The sequence below is a fragment of the Vanessa atalanta genome, chromosome 13, assembly GCF_905147765.1.
Source record: "Vanessa atalanta chromosome 13, ilVanAtal1.2, whole genome shotgun sequence".
NCBI classification, from domain to species: Eukaryota; Metazoa; Arthropoda; class Insecta; order Lepidoptera; family Nymphalidae; genus Vanessa; species Vanessa atalanta.
The window spans coordinates 2,726,463-2,744,140 of NC_061883.1; the positions used below are offsets into that span (position 1 = coordinate 2,726,463).

General features: G+C 32.4%; 4 protein-coding genes across 4 annotated transcripts; 2 read left to right on the forward strand and 2 right to left on the reverse strand.

Moving 5' to 3' along the window:
• Nucleotides 1–47: 47 nt before the first annotated feature.
• LOC125068327 lies at nt 48–1,979 on the reverse strand. Its single transcript, XM_047677431.1, has one exon. The coding sequence runs from the start codon at nt 1,977–1,979 to the stop codon at nt 48–50; it is 1,932 nt and encodes a 643-aa protein (XP_047533387.1).
• Nucleotides 1,980–2,182: 203 nt separating this feature from the next.
• LOC125068422 (26S proteasome non-ATPase regulatory subunit 11) lies at nt 2,183–3,835 on the forward strand. The gene has a single exon (XM_047677534.1). The coding sequence runs from the start codon at nt 2,313–2,315 to the stop codon at nt 3,573–3,575; it is 1,263 nt and encodes a 420-aa protein (XP_047533490.1). The 5' UTR covers nt 2,183–2,312; the 3' UTR covers nt 3,576–3,835.
• A 507-nt stretch (nt 3,836–4,342) lies between these two features.
• On the reverse strand, nt 4,343–12,802 carry LOC125068210. The gene is made up of 11 exons (XM_047677271.1): nt 12,537–12,802; nt 12,338–12,422; nt 11,578–11,648; nt 10,704–11,004; nt 10,194–10,368; nt 9,293–9,375; nt 8,738–8,911; nt 7,537–7,656; nt 6,817–6,945; nt 6,048–6,147; nt 4,343–4,986 (listed from the first exon to the last, which is right to left on the reverse strand). The coding sequence occupies exons 1-11, from the start codon at nt 12,637–12,639 to the stop codon at nt 4,807–4,809; spliced, it is 1,521 nt and encodes a 506-aa protein (XP_047533227.1). The 5' UTR covers nt 12,640–12,802; the 3' UTR covers nt 4,343–4,806.
• A 215-nt stretch (nt 12,803–13,017) lies between these two features.
• On the forward strand, nt 13,018–17,344 carry LOC125068226 (zinc finger protein 189-like). The gene is made up of 9 exons (XM_047677295.1): nt 13,018–13,142; nt 13,421–13,968; nt 14,505–14,618; nt 14,957–15,097; nt 15,413–15,548; nt 15,924–16,026; nt 16,219–16,345; nt 16,550–16,619; nt 16,765–17,344. Exons 2-9 carry the CDS (start codon nt 13,424–13,426, stop codon nt 16,888–16,890), a joined length of 1,362 nt encoding a protein of 453 aa, XP_047533251.1. The 5' UTR covers nt 13,018–13,142; nt 13,421–13,423; the 3' UTR covers nt 16,891–17,344.
• Nucleotides 17,345–17,678: the final 334 nt, after the last annotated feature.

The window sequence follows — 17,678 nt, forward strand, 5'->3', positions numbered from 1 at the left end:
TATTCAATAGAAAAAATATTTTATGTATTTTATAATCCTTTAATGTATTAGATGAACGAACTAGCACCTACTGATACAGTATCATCAGGATGCATTGGTGAATACTTTATAAGATTCGAATCATAACTGGCCTCGCTTCCACCCTCAACGAGCAATGCGGCTGCCATAGCTGCTCGCTCCTCAGCAGCACGTTCTTCAGAAATTCTAATTTCACGTTCAACATCTAGTTCTTCTTTTTCCCGTGCACGCCTCTCTTTCAATTCCATATTTTCTCTATATTTTATAAGACGGGAGGATAAATACTTTATGGGATCATCTGGCTGAAATAAAATAACATCAGTAATACACTGCCGTAAAGCTGTCCCTACAGCTGTTTTGAGATATTTAAAATCTTCTGTTACAGGTACATCATCTGGACAAGGCTTTAAAATATCTAGGCAACTTTTAATACGTACAAGATTTCCTAGACCATCATTTTCATATTCGCTAACGGAATCTACTTCTCGATAAATATGTTTTCCATCGCTATTAATGTAATAGCGGCCGTAATTATCATAATAGTATATTATGCCATCCCGTTCTTCTTTAATTTTCAATAAAATACCTGAACTATCCATCATATACTCACTAGCAGTATCATGCGCCTTATAAATTCGTTGTCGAGTCTTCTGATCAATAAAATATCGTCCACATTCATCATAGAAATAAATGTGCTGTTCGTCATCTTTCAACGGTACGAGTACACTGTGCTCATTTGGCTGATACAATGTTTCATCGTCTGGTAGTCTGTAAATCTTTCGACTATGTTCGTCTATGAAAAACGTGCCGAGGTCATCATTAAATTCCTCTTTTACATCTGCAGCACTTAGAATTGAGATAATTGATTTGTGACTTCGTTCCCCAAAAACTGCTAAATCCCATACATAGCACAATTCAGTAACTAAGCGTTCACGTTCTTCTGGTGGTAAAGCATGATTAAAAATCCGCAGTTGGTAAAAATCTTCACAAGAGCAAATTTCATCATAATTCAAATCATCAAATTGAAAATCTGTCGTTTCTGCAAATTTCTTTAAGGTAGTTTTTAAATTATCAAGAGAAGCAAGTCTTCTTTCTAAATAATCTTTCTTGTGCTGTAAAGCCATTAAAGCTGCGGAAGTTGGGTCGCTTTGTAATTTCGAAATATGGTCCTCTAATGAATTTATTTTCTCTAATACTTTACTTATTTCCAGATAATGGACTGCTATAGTACGGATCATTGTACTAAATTCTTTTCCTTTAAGATTTTCTAACAATCTCTGAACCGAAGGAGATTTTGATCTTTTTAAGTCTTCGACAATTTGTTGCAATGCTTTTGTTAAATCTTCAGTGTGAGTTACGTTAATATACTTGGTTAATTGATACGCTAATTCATCAGTTATTTTATCAATCCAAAGGTAAAGTTCCTCTAAAGTATCTCTAATCTTTATTTTAAATTCATCATCACTATCAAAGCTTCTAAAGCATTTTAATTTGTTAAGAAGAACTCGTGTTACTTCTTTATGCATTTCTTCAACAATTTCTATGTCCGTTAAAAGATTAGCTTGACTTTCATTGGATAAGGATGGTCGATGCTTTAACATATATCTTTGATAATATTTTAGACGGTGGGTCATGGCATCAATGGTGAAGCTCACTGCTTGATATACTTCTTCTCTAGTAAGATCATTAAAAACCCGTTTAGAAAACTGATCTAACTCTTTAATTGTGTATATCCAGTGGATATGAAAATCAACTATTATATCAATTATTTCCGTTTTTGAGCCACCCTGAAGAGCTGATCGCATCGAACACATTGTATTAAATATGTTATCAGAATAATCTTGCTTGGTAAGAAAAATAACTGGTGTTTCATAGAAATGTTTTATTAATTTTGATATATCGAAAAGAAATTCTATACCTTTTTTATCATCCATTGTTATTTTAAAAGAACGTCGAGCCATATTATTTAATGATTTTATTTACCTTGAAGTTACGTGGCTTACAAGTTTTATTTAAAAAAAATATTTAGTAAATGTGTCAATTCTTTTTAATTATAATTTATATTTTTATCAAGGAGATCGATAAACTAATTTAGTAGTATTATTGTAAATTACCACGTGCCCTTAGTAGGAAAAAGTAATATTTTAATTATTTAGAACGGTAACCCTACCGCGTCTACGATTTGTTTCTGAAAAGGTCGTCGATGACTTAGCGATTATACAAAATTACAAAGAAATTGTAGCTGTTGTTGTGTCATTTTAATATACGTTTTTTAAGTAGTAAACATATACATTATGGCCGGAGCAATGTTATTCGAGAGGTCACGAGTCTCATCGTCGAACAGAGACGAAGACGTTCGCATGACTGACAAAATGATTAGCACAGGAGAGCTGCCTGAAGATGACGAGGAAAACATTAGAGCGAAAGAACAAGGCATATTGAATCTCGGCGAGAAATACAAGAAAGAAGGTAAAGCCAAGGAACTCGCAGAATTGATCAAGGCTACTAGACCATTTCTCAGTTTGATAAGTAAGGCGAAGGCAGCAAAATTAGTGCGGTCACTCGTAGACTTCTTCTTGGATTTGGAAGCCGGCATAGGAATTGAAGTTCAGTTGTGCAAAGAGTGTATAGAATGGGCAAAGGAAGAACGCCGTACATTTCTGCGACAGTCCCTGGAGGCGAGGCTTATCGCTCTGTATTTCGACACAGGTATGTACACAGAAGCTCTAGACTTAGCCACAGCACTTTTGAAAGAGTTAAAGAAGTTAGATGACAAAAATTTGTTAGTTGAAGTACTTCTTTTAGAGAGTAAAACTTATCATGCTCTTAGTAATTTACCTAAAGCGCGTGCCTCCTTGACATCAGCCAGAACAACGGCAAATGCTATCTATTGTCCCCCAAAAATGCAGGCTGCTCTCGACTTACAATCTGGAATACTTCATGCTGCAGATGAGAGAGACTTTAAAACTGCTTACTCATACTTCTATGAAGCTTTTGAAGGATATGATGGAGCGGACAGTCCTAAGGCTTTAACTGCTCTGAAATATATGTTGTTGTCTAAAATTATGCTCAATCAAGCTGAAGAAGTGGCAACTGTTTGTAGTAGTAAAGCTGCTCTTAAATATGCCGGAAAAGATTTGGAAGCTATGAGAGCTGTAGCGACTGCATCTCACAAAAGATCTCTTGCCGATTTCCAAACTGCATTAAAAACTTATAAACCAGAGCTTGAAGAAGATGCAGTTGTGCGTGCCCATCTCGGAGCACTGTATGACACCATGCTGGAACAAAACTTATGTCGCATTGTGGAGCCTTATATGAGAGTTCAAGTCGACCATGTAGCTAAATGTATCCGTTTGCCAGTTGTTCAAGTAGAGAAGAAATTATCTCAGATGATCCTTGATAAAAAATTGAATGGCATTTTGGATCAGGGTGAGGGTGTTCTGATTGTTTTTGACGAGTCACCTTTGGAGAAGACATATGAGACAGTTTTAGAAACAATCCACCACATGAGCAAAGTTGTCGATACACTCTACCAGAAAGCTAAAAAACTCTCATAGGCCTGTGTAAATTTGTTGTAGCATTAAATATAAAATATATATCAAATAACCTTAAATTTTCAGTTCAAATAATTGTAAATTAATGCTATTTTTAAATGCTAAATTTCATTAACACAATAATATCCTTATTAAACAAACTGTGAGTTGTTACAGAGAATATCCCTATTCCTTTTTTATTAAATCTAAAAATGTTACTCAGTTAAAATATGTAATACTAATTTCATTTTATCTTTTTTTTTAACTTAAGCTAGTGACAAATTGTAATATTCTGTTTTTTTTTTGAGAATAAAATGTGTTCTCTAAATGCTGTTTTTATCACCTTACACCCACAACTAAAGTTTTGAAAGTCATTTTATTTTGAGCATTGGCACAGTTCTATATCCTAATTTACATATTTGAGTCATCAAGTACAGAGTACACTGCACTCTAGTATACATTGACCTTAGAATGGGCTGTGCATGGTATTGCTATAACTGTATCCTAGATAAGTTTCCATATAAACAAGAAACAAAAAAATGGTTAATCATTTTTATGATGATAATGCGTTTTCATTCGGGAGATTCAAATGTTTCCAAAAATTTTATTTTGGTAGTAAATTTTTGTAGTTGTTTAGTTGTAGAACTTATAAGTTGTAAAGTTTTAAAAAAATCTACAGGGTTCCTCTCATGTGACTAAAGGTCAATATTATGTAAATATTTTGAGTTGACTTACGAAATGAAACGTGTTTTGTATATATTAATTTATTTATTTAAAAAAAAATACAGTTTAAGGTTACAGAATGCATCGCAGTAGAAAAATCACATATGGTATCACTTTTGTTTTTATATCTATATACCCGTAATAAAGTCTTGCAGGTTTTTAATATTTATGCAGAAACTTCAACTAAAATATTCTTAAACAACAATAACAAGAGTGTTCAGTTTTTTTCTTGCAAGTTAAAATTTAAAATCAAAGATACATTAATTAAAAAATGTGCTAAATTAAATATTGTTTAAGTTTTGCAAATATGAATTAATTTTATTTTAAATATTTTTGAATTTTTTAGGGTTCAATAAACAGGATTCTTTAATTTCGTAATATTTTAACAATTGGATAATATTTTTAAGTTCTATTTCAGATATAAATTTATATAAAAATTGATCAAATTATATACTTATCATTAAAAGTTTCATACACATTTATTCAAAGTTTTATCAATGTTAAAAGTTATTCAACTGATAAGATTACATTATCACATGGCATTATTTCTTAAGTTAAACTCTTCAGTATCTTGGGGAACCTCCCAGCGAGGGTTCCAGAAGCCGTCGGGTGTTTTCGGCCTGATGGGATTATTCTTACCTCGATGTTTGGAACACTCGTCCATTTTTTTGGCGAGCATTTCTAAGTCGTCTTTGTAGAGTTCGTCGTAGAACTGTAAATGAAAATTAATCTTTGATCTATGTCAGGTCATTTGTAACTTAAAACGCATTAGTCTTCCGATCGCAGTAAAGGCACATAAACAACTTTGACATTGAAATTACATGATTTGATTGGTCGAGATTTTTAATAATCTTTGTATATAACTATGATGTATATCTGTGAAGTTGTTATCAGAACTTTGGTTACATACAACATATGTATTTAAATTACAGTGGGTATAGGTAGATAGGTTAAATAGTTTTGTACTTATAAATATTATACTTAAATGAATTAATATAGAATTGTTTGTAGGACATAATATACCAGATATATTAGCAAATCACAATGACGTATACCTAAGGTGTTTTTTTATCTTAACTTCTTCGATCGGAATAAACTATACGTACGTCCTGAAATATATATATATATATACATATACATAAGTTAGTCATTTTCGAAATATTTCCAATAATAGTTCACGAGTTGCAACTACACGATTACAAACTTGCATACACAGTCATAATATGTTATATTATAGTATTAAATGTTTTCGGTTAAAACTTTTAGTTAGTACCAAGATATTAAATATAAATATTATATAAATATTGGACAACATCACATACATTACTCTGATCCCAATGTAAGTAGCTAAAGCACTTGTGTTATGGAAATCAGAAGTAACGACGGTACCACAAACACCCAGACCCAAGCTAACATAGAAAACTAATGATTTTTTCTACATCGTCTCGGCCGGGAATCGAACCCGGGACCTCGGAGTGGCGTACCAATGAAAACCGGTGTACACACTACTCGACCACGGAGGTCGTCAGATATAAATAATAAAAATTCCCACTGCTGGGATTCGGCTTCCTACTTTGAGGAGAATGTTTGGAGCTTATTCCACCTCGCTGCTCTAATACGGGTTAGTGGATACACATAAAGAATTCAATGATCCTGGTGCGGAACCACTAGGCCAAATCGGCTTCTATGAATACTACTTTGTTCCGTTAAATTTATTTAGCAGAAGTTAATATTAACAAAACAATAAAAACTATCTCTAGGTCTGGTTCTCACGTTTTTACACTCCTCACAGCTCCAGCCGGGCAGAGCGCGTTTCTCGGCTTTCTTTCGTAGAACTGGCTCCTTGTAAACTGGCTCTATGTTACATTTCATCCTATAAAAAAAACTTTAAAAAATATCCTAAAAGAGTTATGCCCGAAAGAGGTACATAGAATACACGACTGCTCCTTGGAGAAGGGGAAGCGATCGGCTAGTACTCTGTGTACTAATTTAAAAATTAAGTTTTTTTATTTCAAACAGGCAATAGAAAAGCTTACGAGCAAATGGGCCACCTGATGGATGGTAAGCGGTCACCACTAAACAGCAATACTTAGTACTTTTGTGTTCCGGTTCGAAGAGTGAGTGAGCCAGTGTAACTACAGGCACAAGGGACGTAACATTTTAGTTCCGAAAGTTGGTGCGAACTGGTGTACTGTAGAAAATGGTTATTATTTCTTACAGTGTCAATGTCTATGGGCGGTAGTGTCCACTTACCACCAGGTGGTAAGTGGACACTATATATACCTAGTATACCTAGTACATAAAAACAACATTACCCATAGACATTACCACTGGAAATATCAATATGTCGCCAACGTTGGGAACTAAGATTTTATAATCCTTTTATCTGTAGTAACACTGGCTCACTCACTCTACAAACGGGAACAAAACTATACTAGTTGCTATTTTGCGGTCTTATACGTGTTGAACGAGAGGTAACTTAACAAGGCGGACTTGCTCAATGCCTTACCATAAAGTTTCTATGGAATCGAGACGATCATACCTTTTACAGATTTCGGTCTTCGCTTCTATGTGGCCAATATCCTGTAGTATCGACACGCTAGACTGAGTTTCGGCGAGTTTCTGGGTATTTATCAAGTTCACGTTCTCAACCAGGGGACGTTTGTTCGGACTGTAACAGTATCAAAAATCAAAGTATAATTCCTAGCTCTACGCTCTTACAAGAAATTTAAAAAGACAATTTACATAATAAAGGAGATTCTTCATAGAATCTTGGCCAAGCGTGGACAGCAAAAATAGATCTAATGTTTAAGTTTTTCAATATCCTTACTGTACTATAGTTATAAAAAATGCAGCCATAAATTAACAAGATATTCGATGAATTTTAAGAAATATCAAAAAAAATCCTTTTATACGGATTATTGCTTGATAAAGTGACGGATGACTAATTACAAATAAGATTCATATATTTTGTTAAAAAATTCAATGCACAAGACGACTTTCCACGTTGGGCCCAGAATTTTGGTTACATGCGATGAAAAACCTGTAAGAAATATTGTTCATACCCTTATTCGTGCGATTAGAGCTACATTAACCCCTAAAACTGGAACACAACAATTTTAAGTATTGCTGATTCGCAGAATAAGAGGGGGGGGGGGTTCAACAATATTAAGTATTGCTAAATCGCAAAATAAGGGGGAGGGGTGGGGGGTATTGCGACGGTCTTACACTTAGTTAGCAATAAGTAAAACATTAACCTCACCTATTCACTCTCTTAATCTTTTCGTCGATCTTCTTAACGTGCTGAAGTAAGGAGATACTCTCATCAGCGCAGTGGGTTTCGTCGTTTAGTTTATCTTCCATTTTTAATGGTGATTTGAACCTATATATTAAAATATCAAAGCATTAATGCGTTCAAAAACTATGTACTCTAAAATAATACACTTATTTACTTAACTTATAAAATTTAAAAATAAATTGATTATGTTATGTCTCTATTTTTATATTTACAGTTAACATTTTAATTTTACGTACCTTTAAAATTGTTCCCTTGTGTAAAAGAAAAAGTAAAAATTAATTATACAAAAAAATAGAGGCGACTAGCTTAATTAGCCATTCAATTATGAGCCGAGCCGAAAATTACAATCAGCGGCCTAACCATAAGACAATCGCATTTTTTTACATTGGAATGAGTACTGAAAGCTTTAATTATAAAAAAATATTTTAAGAAATAATGTTCTGTCTTAATCAAAATCAAAAAATTTATTTGTACAAATAAACTGTGATTATTTATTCAAGTAAATTAATTAAAAATTTCATCATCTTTACTGAGACATTCTGTAATTAAAATGATGGAAAAGAGTAACCACTGAGTTTCTTGCCGGTTCTTCTCGGTAGAATCTACTTAGCGAATCGGTGGTAGTTTTAAATTTAATTCAATACTGTTACACGAGGATTCAAAAGCTTTTATGAGCCTACTTCATTAAAAAATATTTTGATTTTGTATTGGCTGAATGTACCAGGTCACTGGTTGAACGGTGATATTTAGTAAAAATCACTAGACTATTCATTGTAAGGCTTTAAAGATTAGTAATTTATAGTAGTTGGTACAACGTGCATCTTATTAATATATTTTTAGTGAAGAATAATGAAAGAGGGAAGACTATAAAATATGAAACTTGAAAATTTGAACATTACATCAGTTACATCAAAATAGTTATAGCATTATGATTCTCATGGTTTTCTCTGGTAATAAAACTTTCTTCGTAAACAAACATAGTCTACTACTTGTCTTTAACGCTTACGCTTTACGCTTCGACGGCGTTTTAGGGGTTGTTTGACCTTGAAGTCTAATCTTGCTTCATATTAATTTCATCAAATTCGGTTCAGTGGTTAAACAGACAGACAGAGTTGTTTCCGCATTTATAATATCAGTATAGATTAAAGAAAACGTAAACACAAACCTGTTTGGGTACTGTTTTAACAAATTAATCGATTCCTCAACTTCTTTCTTCACAACTTCTCCGGGGAATGTGTTCTCTGTATTGTAATCCTTGGTCTCAAGTTCCATCTTGATCTTCGAGAATGACGATGGTTTTGTGAACTTACTTGGACTCTCTTTTATAGTTGATTTAAAACTGGAAATGTTTGTTTTTATGTCAAATAAATTCTTTCAAACAAGTATTGGACTTAGAACATTATTGAAGTATACTTGTATCATACTTTTCTTTAATTTTTATTTATATTCTCATTCGACTCATAAAAATATAAATATAGTGGAATTGAGTTTATATGTGTGTGTTAACGCACACATATGTACACATTATGTCCATCGCTGTTCAATGACTGGTTAGAAATATTTTTAATTTATACCATAGACAACTATAATATTTAGTTTAACACGAATTTATCTATCTGTCGTTATAAATTAGACATTTGAAGGAATACGACAGTATTATGTAACTGAAATTTCTAATTCCCTTTAAACAAAATTCATACACTACACTTATAATACTTACATAGGTAACTGGACCACTGGACCACTCGTAGGTGATGGTAATATTGTATCATCGTTTTCTAGTACCTCCTTTTTAATGTTGCACTGAAATAAGTCCATTAACATAAAGTTAAAAGAACTAACAACATTGTACATACTCAGTACTCAACTATCAAAGAACAAAGAAAGATTATACAGAAATATATATGTATCGATTTATTAATATAAGAAAGCCGAGATGGCCCAGTGGTTAGAACGCGTGCATCTTAACCGATGATTTCGGGTTCAAGCCCAGGCAGGCACCACTGAATTTTCATGCGCTTAATTTGTGTTATCATTAATCTCGTGCTCGGCGGTGAAGAAAAACATCGTGAGGAAACCTGCATGTGTCTAATTTCAACGAAATTCTGCCACATGTGTATTCCACCAATCCGCATTGGAGCAGTGTGGTGGAATATGCTCCAAACCTTCTCCTCAAGGGAGTGGAGGCCTTAGCCTAGCAGTGGGAAATTTACAGGCTGCTAATGTAAAAAATGTAAATTAATATAAGTATCCCCATATTACTAAATTGGTACAAGTAAAGTACCTATAGGGAAGAAGTAGTAAAGTTAGTATAGGGAAGTGTTAGCAGTTACCAATTGTCTAAGCAGACTGTGATTTTAGTTTTCCAGCTTTCCAATGTATTTATATTGAAACAATTTCCTTTTTATATTGCATTCAAAAAATTCTTATATGAATTCAAGTATTTGGTGATATAAAATATTTTTTTATTTCCATTTAAAAAGGCTTAGAACCACTGATATAAGCAATACTTCTTACAATGCTAAATGTCTATTGGTGATGAAACCAAGTAATATCACATGGCAATTTACAGTTTGCCTTACAGTATAAATAACAAAAAAAAAATGTTAATAAACAATTACCTGCATATTCACTTCACTATAACTCCGTCCTAACTCTGGAGAACATGTGAGATCTACAACACTTGTGGTTTTCATCTTGACCAGGTTTAGCCGAGCTTGCTTCAGTCTACCTGATGGCTTGTTTCGTGTTGGTGTAGGATATGATAACTTTATACACTTTTTTTCTGGTGTAGGCCTAAAATTAGAAATATAGATTTTATAAGTAAGTGTAAAGCTACTGTATTCAATAAAGAAATTAATATTGATTGTATTTCCTTATTACTAATATGAGGTAAAGATCTTATTATTTATGACGCATATTTTTTTTAATATATATAGTCTTACTACTACTACTTTTACAGCAAAAGTAAGACAAAATTTTAACACAATACATCAGATTTTGCATCCTTATAAGCTAACCACTAAACCAACGAGGCACATATCACGTAAGATACATATAATGATTAGCTTAACAATACTTTTATAGAAAATTTGTTTATTATATTAATTTTGTAATAATCATGAACATACCAAGACTCAGGACACTTCTTCTTATCCTTCAAGCTCAAGGAATGTGTTGTGTTAGTCTTTAACTTTTTACTTTGAATTATAGGGCTCTTGCGGCCTGGAGTTCCTTCTATCTCTGACACGGATTCCTCATGAGAAACGTCATTAAATGATTCTTCTTTTAATGAACTTGTGGCAATTTCATCAACTCTACATTTGTTATCTTTAGGTGAACTTATTATATTGTTATCACCATTTATCAATTTAAATATTGTATCAATTATATTAAATTCCCTTGTTCTACTCAGTTTGTTTAAAGCTGAAACTGATATATTAAATATTTTAGTTCAACAAATTAGTCTAAAAGCCATACCTTATTGATATAAAATTTTATTTACAAAAGATTTGTATTGCAATAGCAAATTTAACAGTGGGATTGCAGTTGCACATTTTAATACAGAAAAATATTGTGCAAGCCAAAATTGTCCAATGATTAAATACATGTATTTTTTAATTTCCATAATTTATGTCTAAGTAGCCTACCATAAATTATTTCTTAATTGAGTTCCATAATTCATAAAATACACAATGTTAAGGGAACATTATAATGAAAACTTCATGTAATAGAAGTAACTTTGACATATAATGATTTAAATGTTGATCATAGTATCCTCAAAATTCACAAAAAAGATACTTTTGATTAGCATACATACTAGTATCAGTTACGAATATTTATGTAACAAGAAAAAAGTAGCGCATTTTTTCTGATATTCATTCACTGAACTAATCAAATTAAAATTACTTCAAAGTATTAAAGTAATTCCAAATGAAACTAAAATTTAATTCTTATAGTTTATTTAACTATCATAATTCATAAGTAACAAATTTAGAGACTTACCCACGGAATCTAAGATTTCGTCTTTAATTGATATATTATTTCTTAACTCTTCACATGTTTTACATGTTTGGCTAAAATAAATAAACTAAAATTATAATTCATTAGTATAATAAAGCGAGTAGTTAGAGAATTTAAATTAAAACCAAAGGATACTCTTTAAAACCAGGACAAATACCACTGAATATTCCTGTCCTTAATTTGGACTAGTAATAAATCTAGTACTGGGTAGAGAAAGAAAATATTGTGAGGAAACCTGCGTGTGTCATATAAAAATTGTGCCTTGTGTTGGTATAAGCTTATCTCATTAGGTGAGGTCTAAGAGTAAAAGAGGGATGTTTACAGACTGTTACAGTAGTAATAAAGAAATTGGAAAAATATATCATCATATAGCACTGAAAAATATAACTTATTAATAATAATGAGTTATCATAAGACATGAATAACAATTACTTGGGAGCATAACACCTCAGATTGTATGGTAAATACTGAAACCATTCCTTGTTAATGATAAGTAGTGACCATTTACCACAAAGAACAAATTATTTATGATATAAATAAAATCTTATAATTTTCACATATAAAATCCTAACCATTATAATAAAAAATCAATTATTAAATAATTAAGAAGTCTTTATCAAAATAAAAAATTGAACTTATAAAACATGTATATTTCCAGTTATTTCCTTATAGAAATATAAAAAAGAAGGTATTTTCTATTACTGATTCTTTTATAATACAATTTCTTATGACTGAATCATACCTTTCAGAATTTTCGTTGGGCTTTAAATATAAATTTCTATAGTTTTGGTTTTCTGTATGTAGTTCTTGAAAGTCTATTACAAGTTCTGCAAAACGTAATGAAAGTTTAGTAATTTCGATAAATATTAATAAAAGTATTTTTTATTTTTTTTCAGTTAAACGCGTTTTTTTTCACGAAACAAATATTAAATTCAGCCAACCTTTGAAAATGGTTAATGTTTGTTGTAAATTCGATTCCACCGCTGTTGTTTTACAAATGGGGAATGTTTTAGAAAAAGAATTGATTTCAACGGTAGCACCCATTATACTAACGATTTTTTTTTTATAAACACGAGATTAAAATAATTATAATTAGTTAGTTTTATATTTAAAAAACCGATTGGGCAGAAAGCCTTGCATAGTCCTTACTATTGAGTGTTGACAAATTGATTATTGATAACAAGTCATAATTAATTCATTCATCAATTGTCAATTTTTGATTACATAGAAGCTCTAACTGCATAATGTAGATTAAATTTACCATACTAATTTTATGATGAATATATTATTATTATCAAATTATAACTATTTTTACAATATATTTTATAAAATTGAATATGCATTATTCTTGATCTAATAATCAATTAATAAACGAAGCAAAGACATAAGCAACAAAATATAATTCTTTTAATCTGTGGCTGTCAAAGTGACAGCCAACATTAAATGAGTAGGCAAAGGACTTACAGAAAAAAGCCATTTTATACGAAGTCAAAACAAAATAATCTCGAGGTTCTATTGACCTACCGTATTTGATATTGATAAACTTGGTAAGTAAATAAAAATTTAATGGATTATTAATCATTCTTAATCTCAATATCATTATATGAATTGAAACTACTAAAACAAATATTAAAATAGTGAGACGTATGATTGTAAGCTTTTGCCTTTTTTAAAGATTTCTAGCAAAAAATTTAATTTCTAAGTACTTGTACAAAATACAAATTATTTTCTATAAATTGAAACATAAATATTCATAATTACTAAGAGTTATTAAAAAACGTGTAGCTCCTATATTGTATCAAAATTTAGTTGTATTCTTTTGTAGATTATGGAAGGCGACGAAGATATGTTTATTGTTATTGTCGGTGATAAGAATGAGGACACATTTCCCGCGCCTTTACAAATTAAACAAGAAAACTTAGACGAAAGTGAAATAGTGCAAGTTATTGATGAGTTATTTAAAAATGCAGATGAAGTTAATGATTCAACCGAATTCGAAATATCTATAGTAAAGGATGAACCTTTAGAAAACTTAAATGAAGACGTGAATGAGATTAATTATTGTGAATATGAAGACGAAGGTGTTTGTGAGGATGAATATATTCCAGATTACATAGAAGAGTCGCTTGACGATTCAAGTGATTATATGTCTGATGAAAGTGAAAATAAAGTACACGTAAGAAGTAATGGTCATAGGACTAAAATGCTTAAACCTTCCGAAAGGATGTCATATGTGAAGGAACTTAGAAAACAATACCCTGAATTGAGAGAGGATCCTTATTTACTCACAAAATGTCTCGTTGAAATAATGAAAGGTACAAAGCCTCCGCCACCGCCACAAGACTACTTTATAATGAATGGAATTATGCTAGAGTAAGTACAATTATTTATTATACTAATCATATGATTAGAGATATAAAGATTTTGATTATTTTGTCTAAATTTTTTACTAAATCTTATTATGGTAGTACAGACATCTCGGTACATACTTCTACTAAAAATAATATAATATATATATAATAATACTATATTTGGTTTGAAGTAAGCAATAAGTGTTATGAAGTGTAAATTATGCAATTATTAGTAATTTACAGGAAATTATTAGTAATTTATTATTATTAGCTTTCATACCAAATTTAATCAAAAATGGGCTTAGTGGTTTGGCTATGAAAAAGAAACAGACAAACAAACAGAGTTACTTTCACATTTATAATATATTATATCTGTATAGATGTAAAAGGTAGTGTTCCATAGATTGCTTCAGAAAGAAATGGTAGAATTGCCTAAGAAAGGGGTAAACTTCTAATGCTTTAATAATATAGCCATAATTTTAATACGGTTATAAATATGTTAAGTAATGAATAATATAGTAATTGTTCTTTCTTATACAAATCACTTATATGTTTAAGATGCATCCAGTGTGGACATCATTCAGAATCAATACCAGCAGCAAGTCGGCACTACCAAGAGAAACACGGAGAGAGATATCTTATTTGTTATGCTTGTGGTGTTAATTTTAGAAGGTATGTATAACATATACTTAGCATTTTTTTAAATTTCATACATACATTAACAGCCTGAAAATTTGCACATCAGTGGTGCTTGCCTGGGTTTGAACCGAAAAGCATTGGTTAAGATGCACACATTCTAACCACTGGGTCATCTCAAATTTAATTTTCTTTGAGTTTAACACTTTAAGATTACGACTATTAGACTAGATTATAATTATTTGTGTCGTTACAATGTGTAGGTGACTACATTGTAACATTTACAAATACAGTATATCAGTGAAAACAAATCCTTAACAAATTTCTCCAGCGTAATGTGTTGCGAGTCTAATTTTATAGTAATATGATTGCAGCACGACCAACCTGTACAAGCACGAGAAGCGCTGCGACTCGCCGGACGCGGCCATCGTGCTGCGCGCGCGCGCGCTCACGCTCGGCCGGAAGGGGCGCTCGCGGCCTTACCTGCCCGACTTCACCGACGAGGAGCCCAAGAAGTGAGCTTATCATATTAATAATATTATTGACTGAAGACAATTATGTCAGAATGCATTTTTTAGCCAAGATTCTGAGAGTTCTAAACTCAAATGCAAGACAGATATTGTCAATTATTATTATTGTTACCAATTAAGTTTTATGTTATTATTAAAAGTTTAATTATTATCATTAATTATTATTATTTACATATACTTCATCAATTATTTTGATTCAATACTTTTGGATGATATGTTTTTCTGGGGACACACCACAGGCACCGTGCTATATTCATACTGATGATGTGAGGGGTAATAATCACGCGCATGCCATTGCAGGTTCGAATGCTCGGAGTGCTCGGCGTCGTTCAGCAGCAAGTACACGCTGCGCGCGCACGAGCTGCTGCACCGCGGGGAGCGCCCGCACCGCTGCGGCCTGTGCGCCGCCGCCTACACCTCGCGCACCGCGCTCTCCGTGAGTCGTCATCGTAGCCGCTGCGGCCCCGTACCAGCCGGTACCATTCCGTGCCGCCCGGTACCACCCCGTATCATTCCAACCATCTCCGTACCCACATACGTATCATTGTGTACTTAGTAGAAAATTTAAAAAAAAGAAGGAAGCTTCATTGAATTATTTTTTTAAAATTATGAAAAATCTATACTCTAGCTGCCTGTAAATTTCCCACTGCTGGCCTAAGGCCTCCTCTCCCTTTGAGGAGAAAGTTTGGCGCATATTCCACCACGCTGCTCCAATGTTCTTTAGTGACTTTATTTAAAGGATAGATATAATATAAGAACCTAGTTCTTTGTTAATTAAAGTAATAATAATATTATTTATTTGGTTTATCAGCGACATATGAAAAAGCATGGCTCGGAGCAGTTCATTTGCGACTACTGCAGTCGCAGCTTCAAGGTCAAAGCGGCCCTCGTCGCGCATCTCGACACCCACAGACGTGAGGCTATGCATTGTATTTATTTCAATAAATTTACTCATAACATAGTTAGAAAGTCGGTACGCTCTTGTGATGCCTCAGATCCTATCTGACTAAAGTGAGAGATCACAAAATGATTCAGTGTTTGCACAAAAACACAACGCAGTCCACTATAATAACATCTCGTGTGCAATTGACTAGTCCCTGTTGTAGCCCAGAAGCGGTTCGGCTGCTCGGAGTGCCCCAAGCGCTACTCGCAGAAGGCGGCGCTGGAGCTGCACGTGCGGCGCGAGCACCGCCGCCTGCCGCCGCCCTGCGCCTGCAAGCTGTGTCCCAAGCGGTCAGTGCACTCCACGCTCGTGTGACCGGGGCCACTGTTATCGAGGCCTTTTTGCCGATAAGCCCGTGACATTTCGTACGGTCGTAGAATAGAAGGAATTCTAATGTACAGTAATGTTGAAGAATTAAAGGCGGTTTACCACGAAACGATTGTATGATACGAACGATGATGTGTTAAATGTGAAAAATATACAAAATGTTGCAGATACCCTCGGATGTCTCTACTCAAAGAACATATGAAGAAGGTGCATGGAATGTTGATCATGACGCGGAAGGTGAATATTATTGGTGTAAATTTTTTTAGTGAAATTGTGTTTTAGATTCTGCGTTTCACAATTGCCATAGACTAAACCAGACTTAACAGATGTGTAAAACCTTTTGTTTAAAAATAATAAGTAAATAAAAAAGAATGGTTTTCAGATGTTCTTCAAGAAACTACCTACGCTATCGAGCACGCAGATCAATCAAGCTAAATTGGTGTTCAAAGATGAAGTAGATGACCAGAAATACGTCATGTCTAGTTTCAAGGATACAGTTTCGATGTAAAAAGTTTTATTATCTGTGTAATAATATATTTTTAGTGGTGTTTATGAAATTTTTATGAAAGAATTTAAAATGTATGAACTATGTTGATTTTTTAATGATTTTTGGTATTGTTGTCCGATTATTTTGTATACAATTTCTGAATTTCAATTATTTAACATGTTTAAATTACTTCGTATCCTTTTTCTAAGGAAGAGTTAGATGATTAAATGTGTCATTTCATGTTAACCTGTCTTGTAAGATTCATACAATCTATCTCGTAAACGTCTCGACCGTCCAAAAACATTGAATGCTAAGATTTGTGAACTTAAAATCAACTGAATCCTTATATAGGCGACCGCAAATAAGAAAAGGCAAATCGATGATAATGCTGATGCCATAGGAATAGGATAGCCATCTTCTGTCTAATAAGTTTAGATATTGTGTATTAAAGAAACGTTGTAATTCTAAATGGAATTAAATTATTAGCATCGAAAAAATTTGATTGAATGGAAAAACAACATTTTTCAAATTCATTTAAAATATCAATTTTAAATTTTCATGATATTCGAGACTATTTTATGTATAGTTAAAAAAAATATATAGTGAATAATTATACTTTTTTAAATGTTGTCATGAATTCAAAGAAAACAATATTAAATGTCTAAAAATGTATTTGTTAAAATGTTAATTTCGAAGTTAATTAATAAAGTAATATTTATTTTTATGTAAACGGAAAAATGTTTTATTCTCTGAATTGAAGTATGTACATAACCAAATTATAATTAAGGTAATAATACTTACCTTGTTAC